Genomic DNA, 19,727 nt, shown 5'->3' on the forward strand with positions numbered 1-19,727 from the left:
AACAATTAAAATCACCACCCATTATCAACTTGTATTCATTTAAATTAGGTAAAGAAGTAAATAAGGACTTAAAAAAATCAGGACAATCCACATTTGGAGCATGAACATTAACCATAGCAACCTTTTTATTGCAAAGTAAGCCCGTAATTAACAAAAATCTACCATTCGGATCTGAAAAGATATCGTGTTGGACAAATGCAATAGAGGAGTCAATAAAAATTGAAACTCCCTTTGGCATTCGAATTCGAATGGTACTGTTGACCCCGCCAAGACCTAAAAAAGCGATAATTGTCCTCCTTCTTCACATGAGTTTCTTGTACAAAAATGATGTGAGCATTAAGTCTTTGGAATACTTTGAAAATCTTCTTTTGTTTAATCGGATGGTTTAAACCATTAGTATTCTAAGACACAAAATTGATGGTCTGAGCCATATTTCTAAAATCAACCCTTTGGTATAAAAAGGGTTAACCAAATTATAAACTCATGCACCCGGAAGAGGAACAAAAATAGAGAGCGGACCCGGAAGTGACGACATCGTAGACATACTTGTAGTTCAAAAACAGCCTAAATGAGAAAACTAAAACAAACTGGTAAAAGAAAAATAGAGTTAGAAAACAGACCATCCCCCACCCCCACAAGAAAAAAAATACAGCTAGAAAAAGGAAAAAATGAGACTAATTCTACCCCCATATCAGCAGAAGACCACTCCATTTATAAAGGATATATATAAAAAAATCCACCCAGACTTTAAAAATTATGATCACTATACTAAAACCACACTTCTTAATATACTTGGTTGTAAAAACAAAAAGAATATAATCACTAAAAGCTTATAAATCAGGTTATAACCCAAACAAATCAAAAAATATTTAAACTGCGATAAGCGATGCATTGTAGGAAGAAGACGAGAGAAAAAAAAATAATGCCATCTTAAAAAAAAAACAAAAATATTTTTCCAAAAAACCACCATCTTAATAAAAAAGAATTCACCTTCGAAGGGTTAAAAATACACCTTCGAAGGAACAAAAATAATAGTCAGCAATATAGTATAATGGTTAAAGTGTATAAAACAGACTGATTAATATGACGAAAGAACACTTTAACTTAAATATAAAGTATAGGATAAACCTACACCAATAGCCAGAAACAAAATCTAGCTTGAGGAATCAAAAACCATCTTACACGATCAGAATCACTCATTTATTAGAGCTGAGTGTCTGTAGCAGTAGGGAAGTTCTCTTTCAGAAAACTTCTCGCTTCAGATGTAGAAAGGAAAACCTGACGTGGAGCATTCGGCAGAGAGATTCTAAGCTTCGCAGGGTATAAGAGCGCAGGTTTTAGATTTTTCTCATAACATTCAGACATCAGAGGTTTAAAAAGAAGCCTTTCCTTCATTACTTCAGGACTAAAATCTTCTACCAAACGGAAATAGTAATCCTGAAATTTAACCATTCCTACCCGCCGAGCCACACGAATAAGTTGCTCTTTGTCATGTACGTAATGAAACCGGACAATTACAACCGAAGGTTTAGTTGAAGCACTCGATGATCGGCACATAATTCTATGTGTGCGATCAAGTAACGGAGGATTATCTGGAAATACAGACGGGAACGCATCTTTTAAAAGTTGAGCAAAATATTTCGAAGGGTCGCCTTGTTCTATGACGTCTGGGAGACCAAGTATATGTAGGTTCTGTCTTCTGGACCGATTCTCAAAGTCGACACTCTTGGCTTTAAGTGTTTCCACCAGTTTAATGGTCGAAATTAAATCTTGTTGCAATTTTTCAATTATCAAATCTCGTTTCCGAGCGTCTTCTTGCAGAGATGTGATAAGAACTTGTTGCTGGTTAATTACTGAATCCGTCTTAACCATATAATCTTGAAAAGCCTTTATATCTTGTTTAAAAATTTGTTGTAGTTCATCAAATTTTTTATCCAAAACCTCCATAAACAGTTCATAAGTTAATTCAGTGCGTTGCGGATGAGCTTTCTTCTTTCCATTACCGTTCGGGATCCGCCCAGGTTCTCGTCCTTTAGACCTAAGAGCCATTTCTGATTGCATATCATCAAAAATTCACAATAAACTCTTAACGATGTCCAAAAAAATAGCATGAGTCTTTTGGTGTAGGTAAAAATAAGGTGAATAAGGGTGATCAAAGGTTAAAAAAATTAAAGGTTATGGAGCGAATCTAAAACAGTACTCACTCCATGAGCGTCACCCGCTGATCGATTGCGGAGAATCTTTCCATAGCAAAGAAAGTGCAGCAGCGTCTCTACTTTCTGGGAAAGCTGAGGAAGGTCCATCTCCTCCCCCCCCCCCCCCCCCCCATTCTCATTACATTCTACTGGGGGTGTATTGAGAGCATCCTGAGCAGCTGCATCACTGCCTGGTTTGGAAATTGCACCACCTTGGATCGCAAGACCCTGCAGCGGATAGTGAGGTCAGCTGAGAAGATCATCGGGGTCTCTCTTCCTGGCATTACGGATATTTACACTACATGCTGCATCCGCAAAGCAACCAGCATTATGAAGGACCCCGTGCACCCCTCATACAAACTCTTCTCCTTCCTGCCGTCTGGGAAAAGGCACGGAAGCATTCAGGCTCTCACGACCAGACTATGTAACATTTTGTTCCCCCAAGCTATCAGACTCCACAACACCCAGAGCCTGGACTGACCTCTACTCTGCCTATTGTCTTGTTTATTATTTATTATAATGCCTACACTGTTTTGTGCACTTTATGCAGTCCTGGGTAGGTCTGTAGTCTAGTCTAGTTTTTTGTGTTGTTTTACATCGTTCAGTGTAGTTTTTGTATTGTTTCATGTAGCACTATGTTCCTGAAAAACATTGTCTCATTTTTACTGTGTACTGTACCAGCAGTTATGGTCGAAGTGACTTGATTTGACTTGAGAAACAGGTTTATTATCACTGATATACAATATGTTATGAAATTTGTAGCAACAATACGGTGCAAGACAAAAAAATTACTATGTTAAAAAATAAATAATGCAAACGATCAATATCAGAACAGTAGTAGGCAGCTGTCAATCCCAGGGGATCATGGGTTTGCGCCTCTTCAGGCACAGGCCTGGGCAGGAGGATTTGAAGAACTGACTGTTGCCCATGCAGTGGGTTCCCCCTTTCCATTTTACTGATGTAGTTCAAGGGAAGGGCAAGCAACGGTATAGCTTGGTACCAGTGTCGTCTCAGAGGTTGCCAGAGTGAAGTTGTAAACAACATCAAACTGCCTTGGGAACTTCGGCTCTGGATTTCTTCCTTGGGGTTTACTCCCGAAACCTTTTTCATGGGTGGGTATGGCCGCAAGGCAGGGGAGGTTTAAAATCAGAGTTTTCTTTCTCCTTTGTGGGTTGCTGTCCCAGGCTGACAAGCCCCGCCTGCCCGAAGTAAGGCAGAGTAGTTTAGCCACACGTAAAGGTCAAGAGTTGGATTTGGTTGTCAGAGGCTGTTCGAGTCGCTTGCCATTTGGAGCACTTGTAGGTAGTGGAAGCATATCCCCACTTCCACCCTGGCTATGTCAACCTTAGGAACCAATAACAGAACAGTACAGCACATTATGGATCTAACTACTGTATCTGTTCTAGAAATAATAACTAATGTTACAGCAAGCTTACCTGACCATTTATAACTTCTGAGAAATATTCTTACTGTTGAACTTTTTTATATAATTCAGAGCGAAATGTACTTGCTGTTTGCAAATCATAATTGAATTTCATTTTTTGGAAAATACCTAATTAATCAACATGCCTAGAAACTGTTACCCAACATGTTCTGCTGCATAATTTTCTATCTGAAAACTGGATCTTGTTTTTTTTGCCTCACTGTTCCAGAACTGTACATTGAATGGTATTACAATGTAAATTAAAGTTGCTGGAGAACACAAATATCCATTTCACTCTAAGCAGGCTTTTAATATACTCTGTAGATCTTAATTAACCAGGGGTTCAGTTTTTGACTTTAATTTTTTGCTAGGGTTATAAAAATTAATTACATTTTTTTTTCTATTTCATTCTAATTTATCCTCCTGTTTAGACATCTGTCCAGCGATATCCTGCTGAATCCTTTGACACCTTCTTTCACTATCCCCAACTCTGCTAATTTTTGTGTCGAATGCAGATATATGATCAACATTTTTGTCCATCACAAATGACAACACTAATCTTTGCAGAACTTCACTAGTTGCAGACCTCCTGTCAGAATTGAATGAATTCTTCTAATTTTCATTTCCAAATTCAGACATTCCGATTTTATGAACAAAGCATCGATTTGATTGGATACTGTACATGCATATATTAAACATAGAAATGAATGGCAGAAGAGCAAGCACTTCAGCTCACTGAGTCATATTTCGCAAGAGGTGTGATGCATTTTTCGTAGCTTTGGTTTCTGTGGTCTGCCTCAAATATGTCTTGCCACCAACAAAAGAAGTAGTTGATGATCTGCTGTCTCCGCTGGTTATTCAAAAGTTGGAGCAATCAATGACTCACAGAAAGATCAGTACTTTACCAGTAATCTTTCACCGTTTGATGAAGCAGTTGATCGAAATCCTGTTGTTTATTCCACTGTCCTTAAGCTGGTGTTAAAGTACAGTTTTGCTGATATTAAGGATTACCTGCAGTGCTATCTGGCTCAAGAGGGAGAATTCCTTCAGGTGCACATTCGGCACAAGTGTGAAAATACAACAATGGAAACCTTAGTTTGTTGCCAGAATTTGCTTCTGTTTTGATGCTGTTTCCCAACTTCTTTGTGCAAAACAAGACACATTGGCTGAGGATTCAAAATATGTACATGCAAAAGAAATTTCCCTGGAAAGGATTAAGTGTATGATTCTCAATGGAGGAAATGATTTGTTCAAGATTTACCTTGTGCGAAAGCTGTTCTGTTTGAATGGAATTGATTTTGTCCAGGAGCTTTTAAAGGATGACCAATTTTCATGGATCTTTCCCAAGGAAATTGTTCAGGAGAAGAAGGAGATGCTGGTCTTTTTGGAGATTTAAGCGTCCTTCCTTCTTATTTTATGGCGGTTGGCACCCAGCTTAATGGCGCATTACCACTACATTCTGCTCCGGAGTGTGGATCAGACGATAGACTTACATTCTAAATCCCTTCACCTATTCATATCTATCTCTATCTCTCTCTCTCTCTCTCTCTCTCTCTCTCCCTCTCTCCCCCCCCCCCCCCTCTCTCTCTCACACACTTTATCCTTCCTTCTTTGGCCATCCTAGTACCCTATTCCTGCTTATCCATCATATCCTATAAAAAAACCCTTGTATCCCTTAAGAAAGCTAAAAGTACCCTGACCTGTGCTCTCTCACCCTTTTAATGTGAATTACTGCACCCCCAATTCCCTTATTAATTCTTATCGTCTCTCTCTGTATCCCATACTTCCTGCAACTCAGAATTACGTGATCTACTGACTCCTCTTCCTGACGTTCCTCACACAATCCTGTCTGGTGTTTCCCTATCATTTTCAATGTTTTTTTTAGTGCACAGTGCCCAAGAAAAAGCTCTGCATTTTGTATTCTTTCCTTGTATTGTTCATCTAGTTTCTTCATCCTTTTCTGATACTCCTGCAAAGTGCCTTCCTGTTCTGCTGTAGCTGTCTTTTGAGAAATATCAATTTCTCCTGGTATATCTGCTCTTTTACTTCCAGGTGTTCTTCATCATCCTGCTTATTGGCAATATCTGTCTCCCTGTTGGTGCTGTCTAGCTCCTCCTCGTTGTTGAATAGTGGACAATGGGTGAGAGGAGTGCTGTGGACATCTTCCCCGCCGAGCTGCCCTCCTTTGTTGACCCATCTAATGCCTTGATGGTGTGCCAATCCAACTGGATTTTCCTGAGCCATTCATGTCCCAACAGTGGTCTTCCATTTTCCAGTACATAGAGGTTCAGCTGCTGTGTTTTGTCTCCGTAGGTCACTGTCACTTTAATTTTGCCTTTGGAATACACTTTCTGTCTTATGTGAGTCCTTAGCAGTAGTTTAGTTCATTTCAGAGGTATGTGAGAAAGCAGTCGTTGGTAGTCGTGTACAGAGATCACTGTTAAAGCTGAGCCTGTGTCCAACTCCATTTTCAGTCTCACGCCCGCCGCTTGTGAAGTGATCCTTATTACTCTTCGATCATCTGTCTCTTTCATGCTGTGAAGTTGCAGACAAGACAATTCACACTTGTTGGAGTTGTTTTCATCAAAACTGCCGCCTTTCATTTTGTGTATCTTGGATTTTCCTTTCTGGGGTTTTTTGTTTCTCTGTATTTTGTCTCTTTTCTGCTGTTTACTAGCTTTGCATACTCTGCCAAAGTGGCCCTGTTTGCCACAGTCTCTGCATTCTTTGTCTTTAAACCAACAGTCATCTGGGTCATGTGACCTATTCCCACAATGGTAACATTTCTTTCCTTCATTTCTGTTCAGTGATATTTTATTTGTAGCATATTCCAGAGATTTTTGTTGTATCTCAGAAGCACCCCGTGCGGCTATTTCTGTTGATATTGCAATGTTCAGCGTCTTAGGTCCCTTTCACATAGAAGCTTCTTCTCTGTAGTTTCACAGTGCATGCCACACACTAACCTCTCCCTCAATGCATCCAAATTGACAATGTTCGGATAATTTGTGCAATTCAGCACAATATTTAGAAATACTTTGATTTTTGCTCTGATTCCGATTGTGAAATTTATATCTTTCAGCAATGACCAGTGGTTTGGGGTTTAAATGCATTGGGACAGTGTCTACTATTTGCTTGAACGTTTTGTCAGCTAGATTTTCAGGGGTTAACAAGCTCTGTAGCAGCCTGTATGTTTTTGCTCCCATAATGCTGAGTAAGACGCTGGCTTTCTTTTCATCCTTAATACCGTTAGCCTCACAATATAACTCCACTCTTTCAATGTAAGTTGCCCAGTCTTCAGTGCCACTATCAAATGCTGTAATGGTTCCAATCATCACCATCTTTGTTATGTTAATTTAGCCCAGTTCTCCTTTTTCTTGACTCACGTGACCTTTTGGCTAGCGTCACGAGTGCACTCCATCTAGGTGTGTGTGTGTCGCTCCTTTTTACCTCTCTTTTGGGGCAAGCAGACCGTTGACCCTGGGGTTCAGCGACAGCTGTGGTCTTGCCTGAACATGCTGCAGCTCTGACTGTGTCTCTTGGTCTCCCAATGTTCCCAACCTTGGCTGTGCTCCCGCTTCCTTGCGCTCTTCCTCCGAGTGTCGTTATTAAATAAAACACAATGTTCCGATACAATGTAAGTTCATTAACCATGTCACCAATTTGTTGTGTATGTAGTCTGGTTACACAACAATGCTATTAATAAAAATGCTAGAGACGGGAGCTAAGTTTCATGGTCGTTTACTGGCAGAATCTGAACTTCAACACACACATACGTACGTATCAATACGCGCCTAATAACGCATGCTCAATATGCGCCTGATAGCTCATTCAACGACGTGTTACTAAAGCATAAAGAAGTCCCTTATTATATTGTAGGCTAAACAATACGCCTCCCATTCCCTCGTTTTGTTTCTGAAACTTCACTTAATTACTGTAGATTCCAGTTAATTGGGCTGTTGTTTAATTGGAACAGCTGTTTATTTAGGACAACTCTTAAAGAACAAAAAAAATCGTTAAAATAGCTGGGGTTCCCTTTGTTTATTTGGGACATTATGCTGCTTAGTTGGGACGGGAGACTATTGCCAACCAGTTTCTAACTAGCATCAGTTGCATTTGTTTTCAAAAAGTAGTGATTCTTGTTACTGATAGTTGGAAAGAAATAATCAGTAAGACAATTCAGAACTATTTTGCTCACTGTGGTTTCAAGCCATTAGATGTCATGGACCAAATAGTATTTAAATAGCATTAGTTGTGTATGCTTATGTAGTGTTGTCAATTTGGGCCAATGGACACCTCTTCAAAAGCAGCGATTTTTGGTAGTTTTGTTTTTTTTTATTTTCACTTTATGCTGGAAGGCAATGAAGGCAGTCCATTATCTGCAGCAGGTGTCTGCACTGACTTTGTTCACTTACACAGTCAACCAAAAGAACACAGCAGCAATGAATTCTTCTGTAATGGAACTAACAAAGAGCTTTATGATACTGTAGTAGTTTTGATAGTGTTATAATTTGTTCTGTATTTCATTTAATTGCATAATTAGTTACTCCATTAAACTATAGTTTGTCTTTGTTATGCCTTTTAACTATTTCCATGAATCAGGCTAATTGGTGCAGCCACTTAATTGGGCCAAAATGTATTGGTCCTGATGTATCCCAATTAATCAGAATGCACTGAATTTTAAAATATAAAACTTTGCCAAATACAGTAGGCGTTCTATGCATCAGAGCAGTACTTTAGAAATAGAGTTATTAAATAGTATATTTGGATCAAAAACATACATTTTGCTGAGAGTTATCAGTGTTTTTAGAAGCATGGATTTCACATGCTTAAATGTACATGTCTTATTCATCTGAGTACATTAAAAAACAATGTAATCTTTAAAGGAATGACGAGTTTGCTTCCCAAGTAAGAAAAAATGTTTTTCTGTGTCATTCAAGGGCTTCAACCTTTAAACTTTTGTTTAAAACTATGTTTAGTTTCAAACTCGTTGGTAGAAATATTTATTTTTCATCTTTCTTTGAGGCAAGCACTTATTTTTACCAAAAGTTTGAAACTAAATTCTTTTCAAGCTAAAGTTAACAGTTCAAGTCCTTGAATGTCTTGGTTGATGATTGGTTTCGGGTTTGGTTTTAGTTATTAGGTTAATAGGTTTTCAGCTATCTTACCAGCTTTCCTGCTTCACCTGAATACTATATCAGTGAAGTGCAAACTCCTCAACAGGATTACATCAACAATTACTTTCAAATCTGTTGACATTGTGATATTGACAACTGTGAGTTTTTATGTTTCTTTTTCATGGTAGATAAAGGATTACTTCTGACTGGTAAAGGATTACTTCAACTGGCACAGAAAGCTTGGTTGAGGTTTACGAGTTTCCCACTTGGAAATTATGCAGGGTCAGCCAGTTATCTCCAATGCACAGCACCTTAAGCCATATATCAGTTTGATTCTTTTTTTGAAATTTCTAAAGTTATTTTGATATGTAGGTTTGAATAAACATACAGAATATACTCTAGCATCCTATCCCATTCTTGTTCTGCATATTACAAATCCAAAATAAATATATCACAACAAGACATTTGAAATCTACAATAGACCTTAACACATGAAAAAACTAAATATCAGGTGAAAAACTTTTAACAGAACAAAAATAACTGCATTATACAATGTTTAAAAATTGTAGTTCTTTCAACAGCCTGGTGAAGCTGGTCCTTTTTTACCTCCTTATATGCATTTCAGATTTACTAGTAGTTTTCTGACCCCCAGATTTAAATCATTATAAATTCATAGCAGCATCAGTCACTATGTCCATCTCTGCCTTTTGCCCATCAACACTAGTGAAATTTGCCAACATTAGGACAATGCCTTGCCTATTTAAGTGTTGGTTTCAGTATTTCTTAAATGTAACAATTGTATTAACATCTGTTCAGGAAGTGCATTCCAGATACCAACCACTCTGTGTAAAAACGAAACATCCCTCTGAATTCCTTTAAATCTCTGCTAGTTTGTTATTGATACCCCACAGTGGGTAAAATATTTGTCTGTCTATCCTGTCTGTGCCTGTCATAAAATTGTTTGCTCTCAAGTCGCTCCTCAGCCTCCTTTGTTCCAGGGAAAGCAAACCCAGTTTATCCAATTTCTCTCCATAACTAAAGTCTTCCGATACAAGGCAATGGTGAGGTGAGGGCCTCTGTCGATCAGGGTTGACCATGGATATTGCATCCCAGCTAGTAGATACGCAATACTGGGCAGTACAATATGGAGAGCAAGCTGTTGCCCTGTAGCAAGCTCTCCCTTTCTGAGAATCTGATGAACCCAAAGGGATGGCAGAGACCGATACAGTTTGGTACCAACAGTGTTGCAGGATTCACCATTGGTACCAGCAGTGTTGCAGAATTCAGCAATGCCATTCAGCATTGAACTTAATGTAGGACTGCCTTAGGGACTCCAGCCTTGGATTTTTCCCTCAGGGTTTACTCCCGAAACCTTTCCCTTGAGTGGGTATGAACGCAAGGTAATGGAGGTTTGAGATCACAGCTTTCCTTCTCTTCGATGAGCTGCCATCCACAGCTGATGAGCCCCATTTGCCCCTTCTAAGCCATGCATGAAGGCCGGCAGCTGGATTTTATTGTCATAAGTTATTTGTGGAGCACGCCATTGGGATCATTTAATAAGTAGGTCAGGCAGCATCTATGGAGAGGAATAACAGTTGGCATTTCAGACCAAGACCATTCGATTGGACAACCTTCTGGTGAATCTCCTCTGTAGAGTCTCTAGTACAAACATAGCATTACTGTAGCACAGCAAACAGAACTGAATATAATACTCCAAGGTATGGTTTAACTAGTGTTTTTTTTTATTAAGTTGCAACATAATGATCTCATTCTTACATTTTATCCCCTGACCTATGAAGGCAGATAAGCCATATATGCCTTCTCCACCAGTCTATCGGCAGTGTTCCCACTTTCAAATGCTAGATTTGATGTGTGTTTTTTATTGTTAATTTCATGGATATTGGTATGCAGGTAAAATGTCCAAACTAAAGGATGAAATGAAACAATGCTGAGAAATCTAATCAACAGGGAAAAGGGGGAGGAACAGCAATAGACTTATTTTATCCAAAATGTTTTGGTGCCATAAAGCCAAGTGATAGTAGAAAGAAATCTTCCTTGGTGAAATATAATTCTGTATCCCAGACTAAGTGGTTCTTCTATATTACAGGGTAATGAAATTTGTCTTTTTAACAAAGGTTGTTTGCAATTAGTTATTACACTGTTGTACTAATATATTGCAGCAATGTCGTTATTAAAATTGCAGCCTAATGTTTAAATTGTTTCTGGTAAATAGCCCTTCTGGTGAGGATGAAGCTGCAAGATCAGATGTTTAATTTTGGGCTGGATTTTAGCAGTAGAGTTGTGCTATAATGGGGTGACAAGGAATACTTCAAAAACAAAGTAATTGCTGCTTGAATTTTTTTCAGATATCCGAGGATGCACATAAAAACCTCACTCGTGGATGCCCATCTGTATTGCATGAAGAAATGGATTCTGGATTTCCTTGTAGAAAACAAGTAAGAAAGAAAAGTACCCTTATTTTTACTAACGAGAAAAGCTGCAGATGCTGGAAATCGGAGCTACACATACAAAATGCTGGAGGAACTCAGCAAGCCAGGCAACAGAATCAGAATCAGGTTTATTATCACTGGCATAATTTGTTAACTTAACATCAATTCAATGCAATACATTATCTAGCAGAGAGAGAAAAAAATAAAATGGAAGTAATAATAATAATCAATAAACAAATCAATTACATATATTGAATAGATTAAAAATGTGCAAAAACAGAAATACTGTATATTTTTTTAAAAAGTGAGGTAGTGTCCAAGGATTCAATAATCTGTGGAAAAATGTAGAATTGACGTTTCGGGCCTGTCGAAGGATTTCCTGGCCTGTTGAGTTCCTCCAGCATTTTGTGTGTGTTGCTTTGATTTCCACCACCTGCAGATTCTCTTTTGTTTGGCATCTGCTTTGCTTGTTTATCATAAATTTCTGAATTTTTCAATTAAGTGAAGACCTGTGGAAGTCAGAGTTCAAAAGCATGTCATTGACAAGCATCAGAAAGGATTAATGTCAGTCCTGTTCTTGGTATTACTGTAAGTCTGAGTGTTTGAGGCCATGATGCTGTTCAACTTATCGTTGAGGCGGCAAAATCTATTGAGATGTGTATTCACAGTAGGAAAAAAAAGTGATGGTAAATAAAAGAAAATATCAAGAAAAAAACCTGACAAGTCTTGAATTCCTATTTTACTGCAGACAAATCAAATCTATTTGGAATTTTTCTTTTAATTGGTCGAACCGATTTAGATTGATACAAATGACAAGAGGCCTCATAAAATCATAAAAGGAACTTGTATTTAAATGATACCTTTCACTCTCTCAGGAGATTCCAATATGCTTCACAACTAAACTACTACTGAAGTTTAGTCACTATTTTCAAAAATTTCACTATGATGCAAATGATGATTTGTTTCAACATTGCGTGCTTGTTCACTGCTCTGTGGAAGTTGGGAATGTGATGGAGGTCAGATGCTTATCCTGCTGTCCATTCCTGGATTTTCTGTCACATCTAGGAGCAGTTTGTAACCTGTTAAGCATGACAGGCTGAATGTGTTTTGTATCTGGCACCACTGCTTTGTGCCAAATATTTAGTACATCTTCATTTCCTTGAGTGGATGTTATAAAGTAAGATCACCTAAATTTCTTAATTACTTTTTCTTACTTCATAGTGTCTTTGATTTAATTAACAATATGTTCATGCCTTTTGAATATATATAATTTATTATTTCAAATTTTTTCAACTTTTTACAAATGTCCCTGTTTATCATTTGGAAACATTGACATAACTTTCTGTCAACAGGGTTAGAAAATGGAGTTGTGATCATGCAATGTGGCTACTGGTTGTATTTAGCTCATTTGAAATGATAGGAACAGCAGAGGCAATGACCACAATTTGCAAGCCAATATTAGGGTCGATATTATCTGAGACATTTTCCTGCAAATATTTTCAAAAGTTTTCTTCTAATCCTCTTTGAAGCTGAGTTGTATTGTGAAATATAGTAACTTTATTTGCCAGCTGGTGGTATAGCAGCATCAGCACCAGACATTGAGGTGAATGGTCCCAAATTTGAATCCAACCGACTCTTGGCATGCTTTCCATCTTGGGGCTGAGCATCGAGCTAGCAACTTGGCCTTGGAAGACAAAAAGTCAAATTCTACGGAAATGGTAAAAATGTTGCCGGATGCACCACAAGTCGCAAAAAGGAACAATATACTTTGCATCAGGCAATCCCTTGATGGAATAATCTATCAAGTGAAACCTTGTGTAAAGTACACAATCAGTTAGATTTGAGCTACTGTATATCCATCAAGCTTTGTAACATTCAAATTTCCATGTCTTACTTGAAGAACAAAAAAATAAAAATGACAGAAACTAATATTCTGAATAAAAATTTAAATTAATAAAAATAATCACCTGGTCAGACAACATCCATGAAAAGAGAAACAATTCAAATTTGGTTTGAAAACTCATCATTGGTATGGAACATCAGCCTGATAGGCAAACTCTTTCTCTTTCTATTGATGCTGCCTACGCCAGAGAGCATTTCCAGGCTTTTCTGTTTTTATTTCATATATCGTGTCTGCAGTACTGCAGTGTCTTGAAAATAATCTCCTGCTGTTTTCATAGAAGCATTCCTAACAACAGAATGATTGATTTTAAGTCTTAGATTTACTACTTTTACATAGGTTGAAAGGAAAGGTTTGTAGCAAGCTTTTCCTTTACATCAGAGTTGAGCATTATGTGGGATAATACCCTTATCCTTAGATCTTGTGTATTGTTTACTGAAAGATGGTAACTTTAGAAAGTCTAAGGACAAGGATAGCCAGCTTCGTTCAATGAGTTTGTCACTTCTTGAGTGATTTTGATACTTGACAGCTCCTATATCCTTCAACCCTCCTTTCCCTATAAATCATTATTACTACTCTCCAGATGGTACCTTTATTATGTAATTCCAGGGTTTTAAGAATGATAATTTTACCACTCCCAAAGAGTTTTTAAGAAGGAGATTTGACTGCCTCTATGCTTTCCCAAATAAACATAATGAAAATGGAATCATATTACCACAATGACTGTAAAGAATTGAGACAGAATATTGTGAAATTCTATTTAAGTTTTTTAACATGTATGCTACTTTCTCAAATGTGTTTACTTAGGCCTACAAAAGAGTTTCTGTTTCATTGAAACTATTCAGTAATGTATCTTTCCAAGTTTTCATTTTGCTGTTAATGTAAAACTGTACAGAAATAAACTTAACTATACAAATGTTTATATAAATTCTGAAATTTTAGTAACAATAAAAGCAGTCAGAATGAAATATCTCTTTAATAAGACCAAACATACGGTATGCAGATGTCTAGCAGGTATTCATGGTCTAAACTCGAACCTCTCTTTGAAATTTATTATTTCTTTAACGAATCTTCCAGGCAGCTGTATTTAGACCACCTGAAAGAGTATCTAATTTTGCTAATCTCTTCCATTCTTAAAGGGCACGCTAAAGAGCCTAACAGTTGTGATAAAGGAGCATTCAAGGAAAACTAATAGTTTAGTCTGGACCTTCAGTGTAAATCTAGCAGAACAGCAGGAGCATATATGCCATAGGACAGACTGGCATACATATGTAAAAAACAATTGATTTGCATAAAGGTTACTGAAGAGGGCTTATGAAACTTTCACTTCCACTCATAATAATGGCCCATAATAAGCTAAATTGTCTAGGAAATATTTACGTTATTGTTAGCTGCCCATTTGCTCTTATGGGCAAATGCTAGTGGTCTGGGTATATAATAAGCCAGTTGAAATAGAAAGGATATACTTTATATGTTACTATAATATCTGCATGTACTTCATATTTTCCTGTAAATAATAACAACCTTTCTAGTTGTTGTGCTATTGTATGTTAAAAATGAAAAACCAAATACCTGTACAAGAGTAATATGAAAATAACTACTTAACTATTCTGATTTTGTTCATCTTCTTTGGGGCACTGAAAATTATGCAAAGTTCCGTATTCTTTTCTAATGCAGGCAAAAATCTGAGGCCCTTTTCTGTTGGATTGATAAGAAGAATCTTGGCAGATAATTAGTGTTAACAAAGAAAGAAGAGAACAAAGCCTGGGAACGGAGCAGTCAGCTTAATAATTGTGAAGGAAATGATAGGGGTAACATCCGGATTCAAATACGGGAATTCAGCAATGTTGTTTGCCATGGGTAGGAAGTTCGACCTGTCTTGTTGGAATTAATCATTGCAGCTTGCTTCAATAATGGAAATGTTAACCAGCATTTGTCAGTTTGCATTTGAAATTATCTAGGTCCTACTGCATAAACTGAATATAATAGTGAGGAGTTTATGTTGTAGTTAATAGGACATTACCAAGATCATATTTGGCTGTTTACTAAACTAATGTCTACAGTAGGTAAGTTGTCTTAAGAGACAAGACAAGGCTTGTATCCACTGGAGTATAGAAGAAAAGTAGATTTTGGAGGGAATTAATCTAGAACTTAAAGATTAGCTTTTTTGCCACATTTCATGCAGTGAAATCTGTCATTTGTGTCATTGTTTGTGATGTACTGGGAGCAGCTTGTAAGTAAAGCCACGCTTCTGGCATTCACACAGCATACCCACAATTTACTAAGCATACCCCATATGTCTTTTTTGATTGTTGGAGAAAACCAGAGCACCTGAATGAGACATGTACGGTAATTGAGAGAACGTATAAACTCTTTCTATCACTGGCACTGTAAAGCACCACACTAACCACTATGCTGTACTAGGGGCCATAGTGTGAATTTAATTACCTTATTAAACATATGAGTGCTGCTGATTCAGGTCACTTTGCTTATTTATGCAAGCCATTAAATGCATATTACATCTCTGTATAATGGATATCTGTGGTTCTTAGGGAAATGGTTGTTTATTGTGTAAGAAGAATTTGTTACTGGGAAGGTTTAAAATTGCATTTTATCTTATTTAATGCAGGGTAGCAAAAACAGAGTCAAACCCCACGTTGTCAGTGTCATGCGAAATCTGATAAACTGCGCCGACCAAAATGGCAGCGATCATCAGACTGAAGCAAGGTTAGCTTCGATGTTGAGCCTGATGCAGAACATACTTCCTGTTACTAATATGAAATTTAAAGAAGTCTTGTACTTTCCCAATGAGGATTGGTTAGTGTCAGAGTTAAGAATCAATTTAAATAAGATAGCTTGTGTCCTTTTGCTTGTTAGCAGATTGGTGCGTCTACGTCCTGTAATTTAAAATGGTAAATGAGTAGCTGTGGCCTTCAGCTTTCAATCATAAACCAGACAATTCTGGTTTCACTCAGCTCTAAAGCTTTTAAAACAGGTCTTGCACATTACAGTAAGTTTATTTTTCCCATTTCTGAGACAGCATTTTGGCTTTTTCAGAATCTGGTTTAATATCATGTACATATGTTGTGAAATTTGTTGTTTTAATGCAGTAGTAGATTGCAATATATAATAATAAAAAACTATAAATTACAATAAGTAAGCATAAAGAATTGAATAAGTAGTGCAAACAGACAGGAAATAAGTGAGTTAATATTCATGGATTCATTTTCCATTTAGAAATCTAATAGCAGACAGAAAGAAGCTGTTCCTGAAACATTGATTGTGTATCTTCAGGCTCTGGTACCACCTCCTCAATTGTAGCAATGAGAAGAGAGCAGGTCCCGGATGATGAGGGGTCCTTAATGATGGATGCTGCCTTTTTCAGGCATCACAATTTGAAGATTTTCTCGACGCTGGAGAGGCTAGTGCCCATGATGGGACTAGCTGAAATTACAGCTTTCTGCAGCTTTTTCTGATCCTGTGCGGTGGCCCCCTCTATACCAGGTGGTGATGCCTCCATTCAGAATGCTCTCCACGGTACATCTAGAAATTTGCGAGTATCTTTGGTGACATACCAAATCTCCTCAGACTCCTAATGAAATATAGCTGCTGTTGTGCCTCCTTTGCAATTGCATGGACATGTTAGGCCCAGGATAGAACGTCAGAGGTGTTGACACCCAGGAACTTAAAGTTACTCACCCTTTCACTGCTGGTCCCTTGATGAGAACTGGTGTGTGTTTCCCCTTCCTGAAGTCCACAATCACTTCTTTGGTCTTACTGAAGTTGAGTGCAAAGTTGTTGTTGCGATACCACTCAACCTGTTGATCTATCATGCTCCTGTACACCGCCTCATCACCATCTGAAATTCTGCCAACAATAGTTATGTCATCGGCAAATTTATAAAAAGCGTTCGAGCTGTGCCTAGCTGCGCAGTCATGGGTGTAGAGGGAGTAGAGCAGTGGGCTTAGCGCAAATCTTCAAGGTGTACCAGTGTTGATTGTCAGCAAGGTGGAGATATTGTTTCCACTCCGCACTGACTGTGGTGAGAAAGTTAAGGATTCAGTGGCAGAGGGAGGTACAGAGGCCCAAATTTTGGAGCTTGTTCATTAGAACTGAGGGCATGATTGTGTTGAACACTGAGCTGTTATCAATAAACTGCAGTCTGATGTAGGCATTACTATTGCCCAGGTGATCCAAGGCCAGTTGGAGAGCCAGCAGGATAGCATCCATTGGAGACTTATTGTAGCTTTAGGCAAATTACAGCAGGACCGGGTCCTTGCTTAGGCAAGAATTGATTCTAGCAGTGAGTGACCAACTTCTCAAAGTGCTTCATCACATTAGATGTTAGTGGCAGTGGATGAAAGTCGTTGAGGCAGCTGATCCTGCTCTGCTTCGGTGCATATAACTGTCACACTTTTGAAGCAGGTGGAAACCTCCAGCTGCAGCTGTCAGAGATTGATGGTGTCCTTGAACACTCCTGTCAATTGGTTGGCACAAGTTTTCAGTGTCCTACCAGGTATATCATCAGGGCCTGATGCCTTGTGGGTATTCATCCTTTGAAAGAGGTTCTAGCATTGGCCTCCGAGGCAGAGAATTGCAAGACACTGCAGTGATTCGCACAGATGTAATTTTATTCTTCCTTTCAAAGCATGCATGAAAACCACTGAGCTCATCTGAGAATGAAGCATTTCAGCCAGTCACGTTGTTAGCTTTCACTATGTAGCAATTTTTAAACCATGTTAATGATTTATTTTGGTCCTAATATGAAACTTGCTTTATTTTGGCCTGTTCTTATCCCGTAGAACTTCCTTCTCTCTTCCTTGACTTCTGCTCTTTCTCTCCTTCACCTCACCTATCACAGAAATTTCCTCTATCCTGGTTTGCTCCTCCACTTTCTCAGCAATTTAAAATATTTTTGGTTTCTAAATTTTCCTGGTTCTGGTGCAACATCATTGATCTGAAATGTTCACTCTGTTTCAATCTTCACAGACACTGCCAGATCTACTACTAATATTTCCTGTTTTTATGACGGCCTTAGTCCAAACATTGCTTATGGTAAATGTGTCATTAGATACTAGAATAAACTACAGAATGTTTTAATTGATGTTGCTTCTGTATATCAGTCCAAATTAAGATCCCTTTATCTTAATAACACTTGATTGTTTACTGATGCAAAAGTGATTTAACTGTTATGCTTTGTTAATAATCTAATAGTTTGTATTTGGATTTGTAGGTATAACTAAATATGCCATGTTTATAAGGATTAATTGAAAACATAGAAGCAGATGTAATATATGGGCTTTCAAGCCTGTCTCAATAATCAGAATGGAATAGGTTGATCCTACACTTTTCTGTCTGACCTTTTCCACTCTGCTTAACTGCTGAGAGGACAATGGTCAAATTAATTTCTAACAGAGTACTTACTGCCAAGGTGTGAGAGAATGGCTGGGGTTGGCTCCTCTTGGGAATAAGTATTTTACCTTTTGTTTTACATAGGGCCACAGAAAAGTAGGATATTACGTCAGGCATCCTGATTTTTTAATCCCTTGCATGTAATTTCAACACACCAGAATGTTATTAAAAGCGTACTAGGTCTGAAGAGCACTTCCGTTTATTGGTAATGAAAATGTTTCTCTTCAAAGGTCTTTCACATCAATCCGTGGTGAATTGATTCCGTATCTAGTCCAAAAGCAGTTTGTTTCGCCTAATTCTGCTCAGCTTTCTAAAGATAATATAAATGAAGATCAGAAGAAAACCTCAAAGCCTGCAGGTATGTTGTGTAGATATTCATGAGTAATAGGTCTTCTAATTGTATAAATCCCAGCACAAAACATCCTTAATGATCAGACTGTGGAAAATATGGATCACTTCTCATGTCAAATGCCTGATGGTGAAATTTGCCACCAGTTTTAGTGTGCCAGGACAGCTTATGACTGACTGGGTAAAAGTGTTTAAAGTCAACACTTCAGTCCAACCTTTATGTTTGTGGTGATCCAGTCTCCTATATGCCTTGGAGACACGGATAACCTGCAACATTACTCCAAAACACTGAAGAAGTCTTCTTTGCAAAATCTTCCAAATCCACTGGCAAGATGTATGAACCTCCCCAAGGCCAGAATTCCCAACCCTCAGATGCCGATCATACTCTGTGAGTTCTAGTTCTCGGGATACCCTTTGGTTGCTTGTTACCATACTACTTAAAAATAACAAAGGACTCGCCTTTAAGCTTTGTCTCGAGAATTGAGAAATCCTTCAAAGATATTATCAAAGCATCCTTGAAAATATATAATAGCCTCATCTATTCATGGAAATCCTTAGTTCAAGGCAATTCAATATAAAGAAGTAGCATGAGGGATGGCACAAACTTCTTGTAGGCAAAATACAGGTAGTTGAAAGGAGTATATAACATCTGAAGTATAACACTCACCACATGAAATACTACGTTCTTCCACCTGAGCAAAGTCTGGATGCAATCAACCACAAAACTGGAGGAAACAGATATCTTAAAAATAATTGTTTAAGAATACCATTTGGTTTCAGGTCAGAATGCAGAAAATAAGGGTTGGATTGGAAGATGGTGTGATATTGGGGAATTTTTAAAGAACACAATAAAATGGTAATTTCTCTGATATTGTGAAATATTGT

General features: G+C 37.9%; 1 protein-coding gene across 1 annotated transcript in view; it reads left to right on the plus strand.

Moving 5' to 3' along the window:
• Positions 1-19,727, plus strand: part of eif2b3 (eukaryotic translation initiation factor 2B, subunit 3 gamma) — a 146,811-nt gene that overhangs the window by 69,571 nt on the left and 57,513 nt on the right. Inside the window, exons 6-7 of the mRNA XM_059984103.1 lie at positions 11,099-11,188; positions 18,725-18,852. Of these exons, the coding sequence (XP_059840086.1) occupies positions 11,099-11,188; positions 18,725-18,852 (218 nt within the window). The remainder of the gene's footprint in view (positions 1-11,098; positions 11,189-18,724; positions 18,853-19,727) is intronic.

This window comes from Hypanus sabinus, chromosome 11 (assembly GCF_030144855.1).
Source record: "Hypanus sabinus isolate sHypSab1 chromosome 11, sHypSab1.hap1, whole genome shotgun sequence".
In the NCBI taxonomy this organism is placed as follows: Eukaryota; Metazoa; Chordata; class Chondrichthyes; order Myliobatiformes; family Dasyatidae; genus Hypanus; species Hypanus sabinus.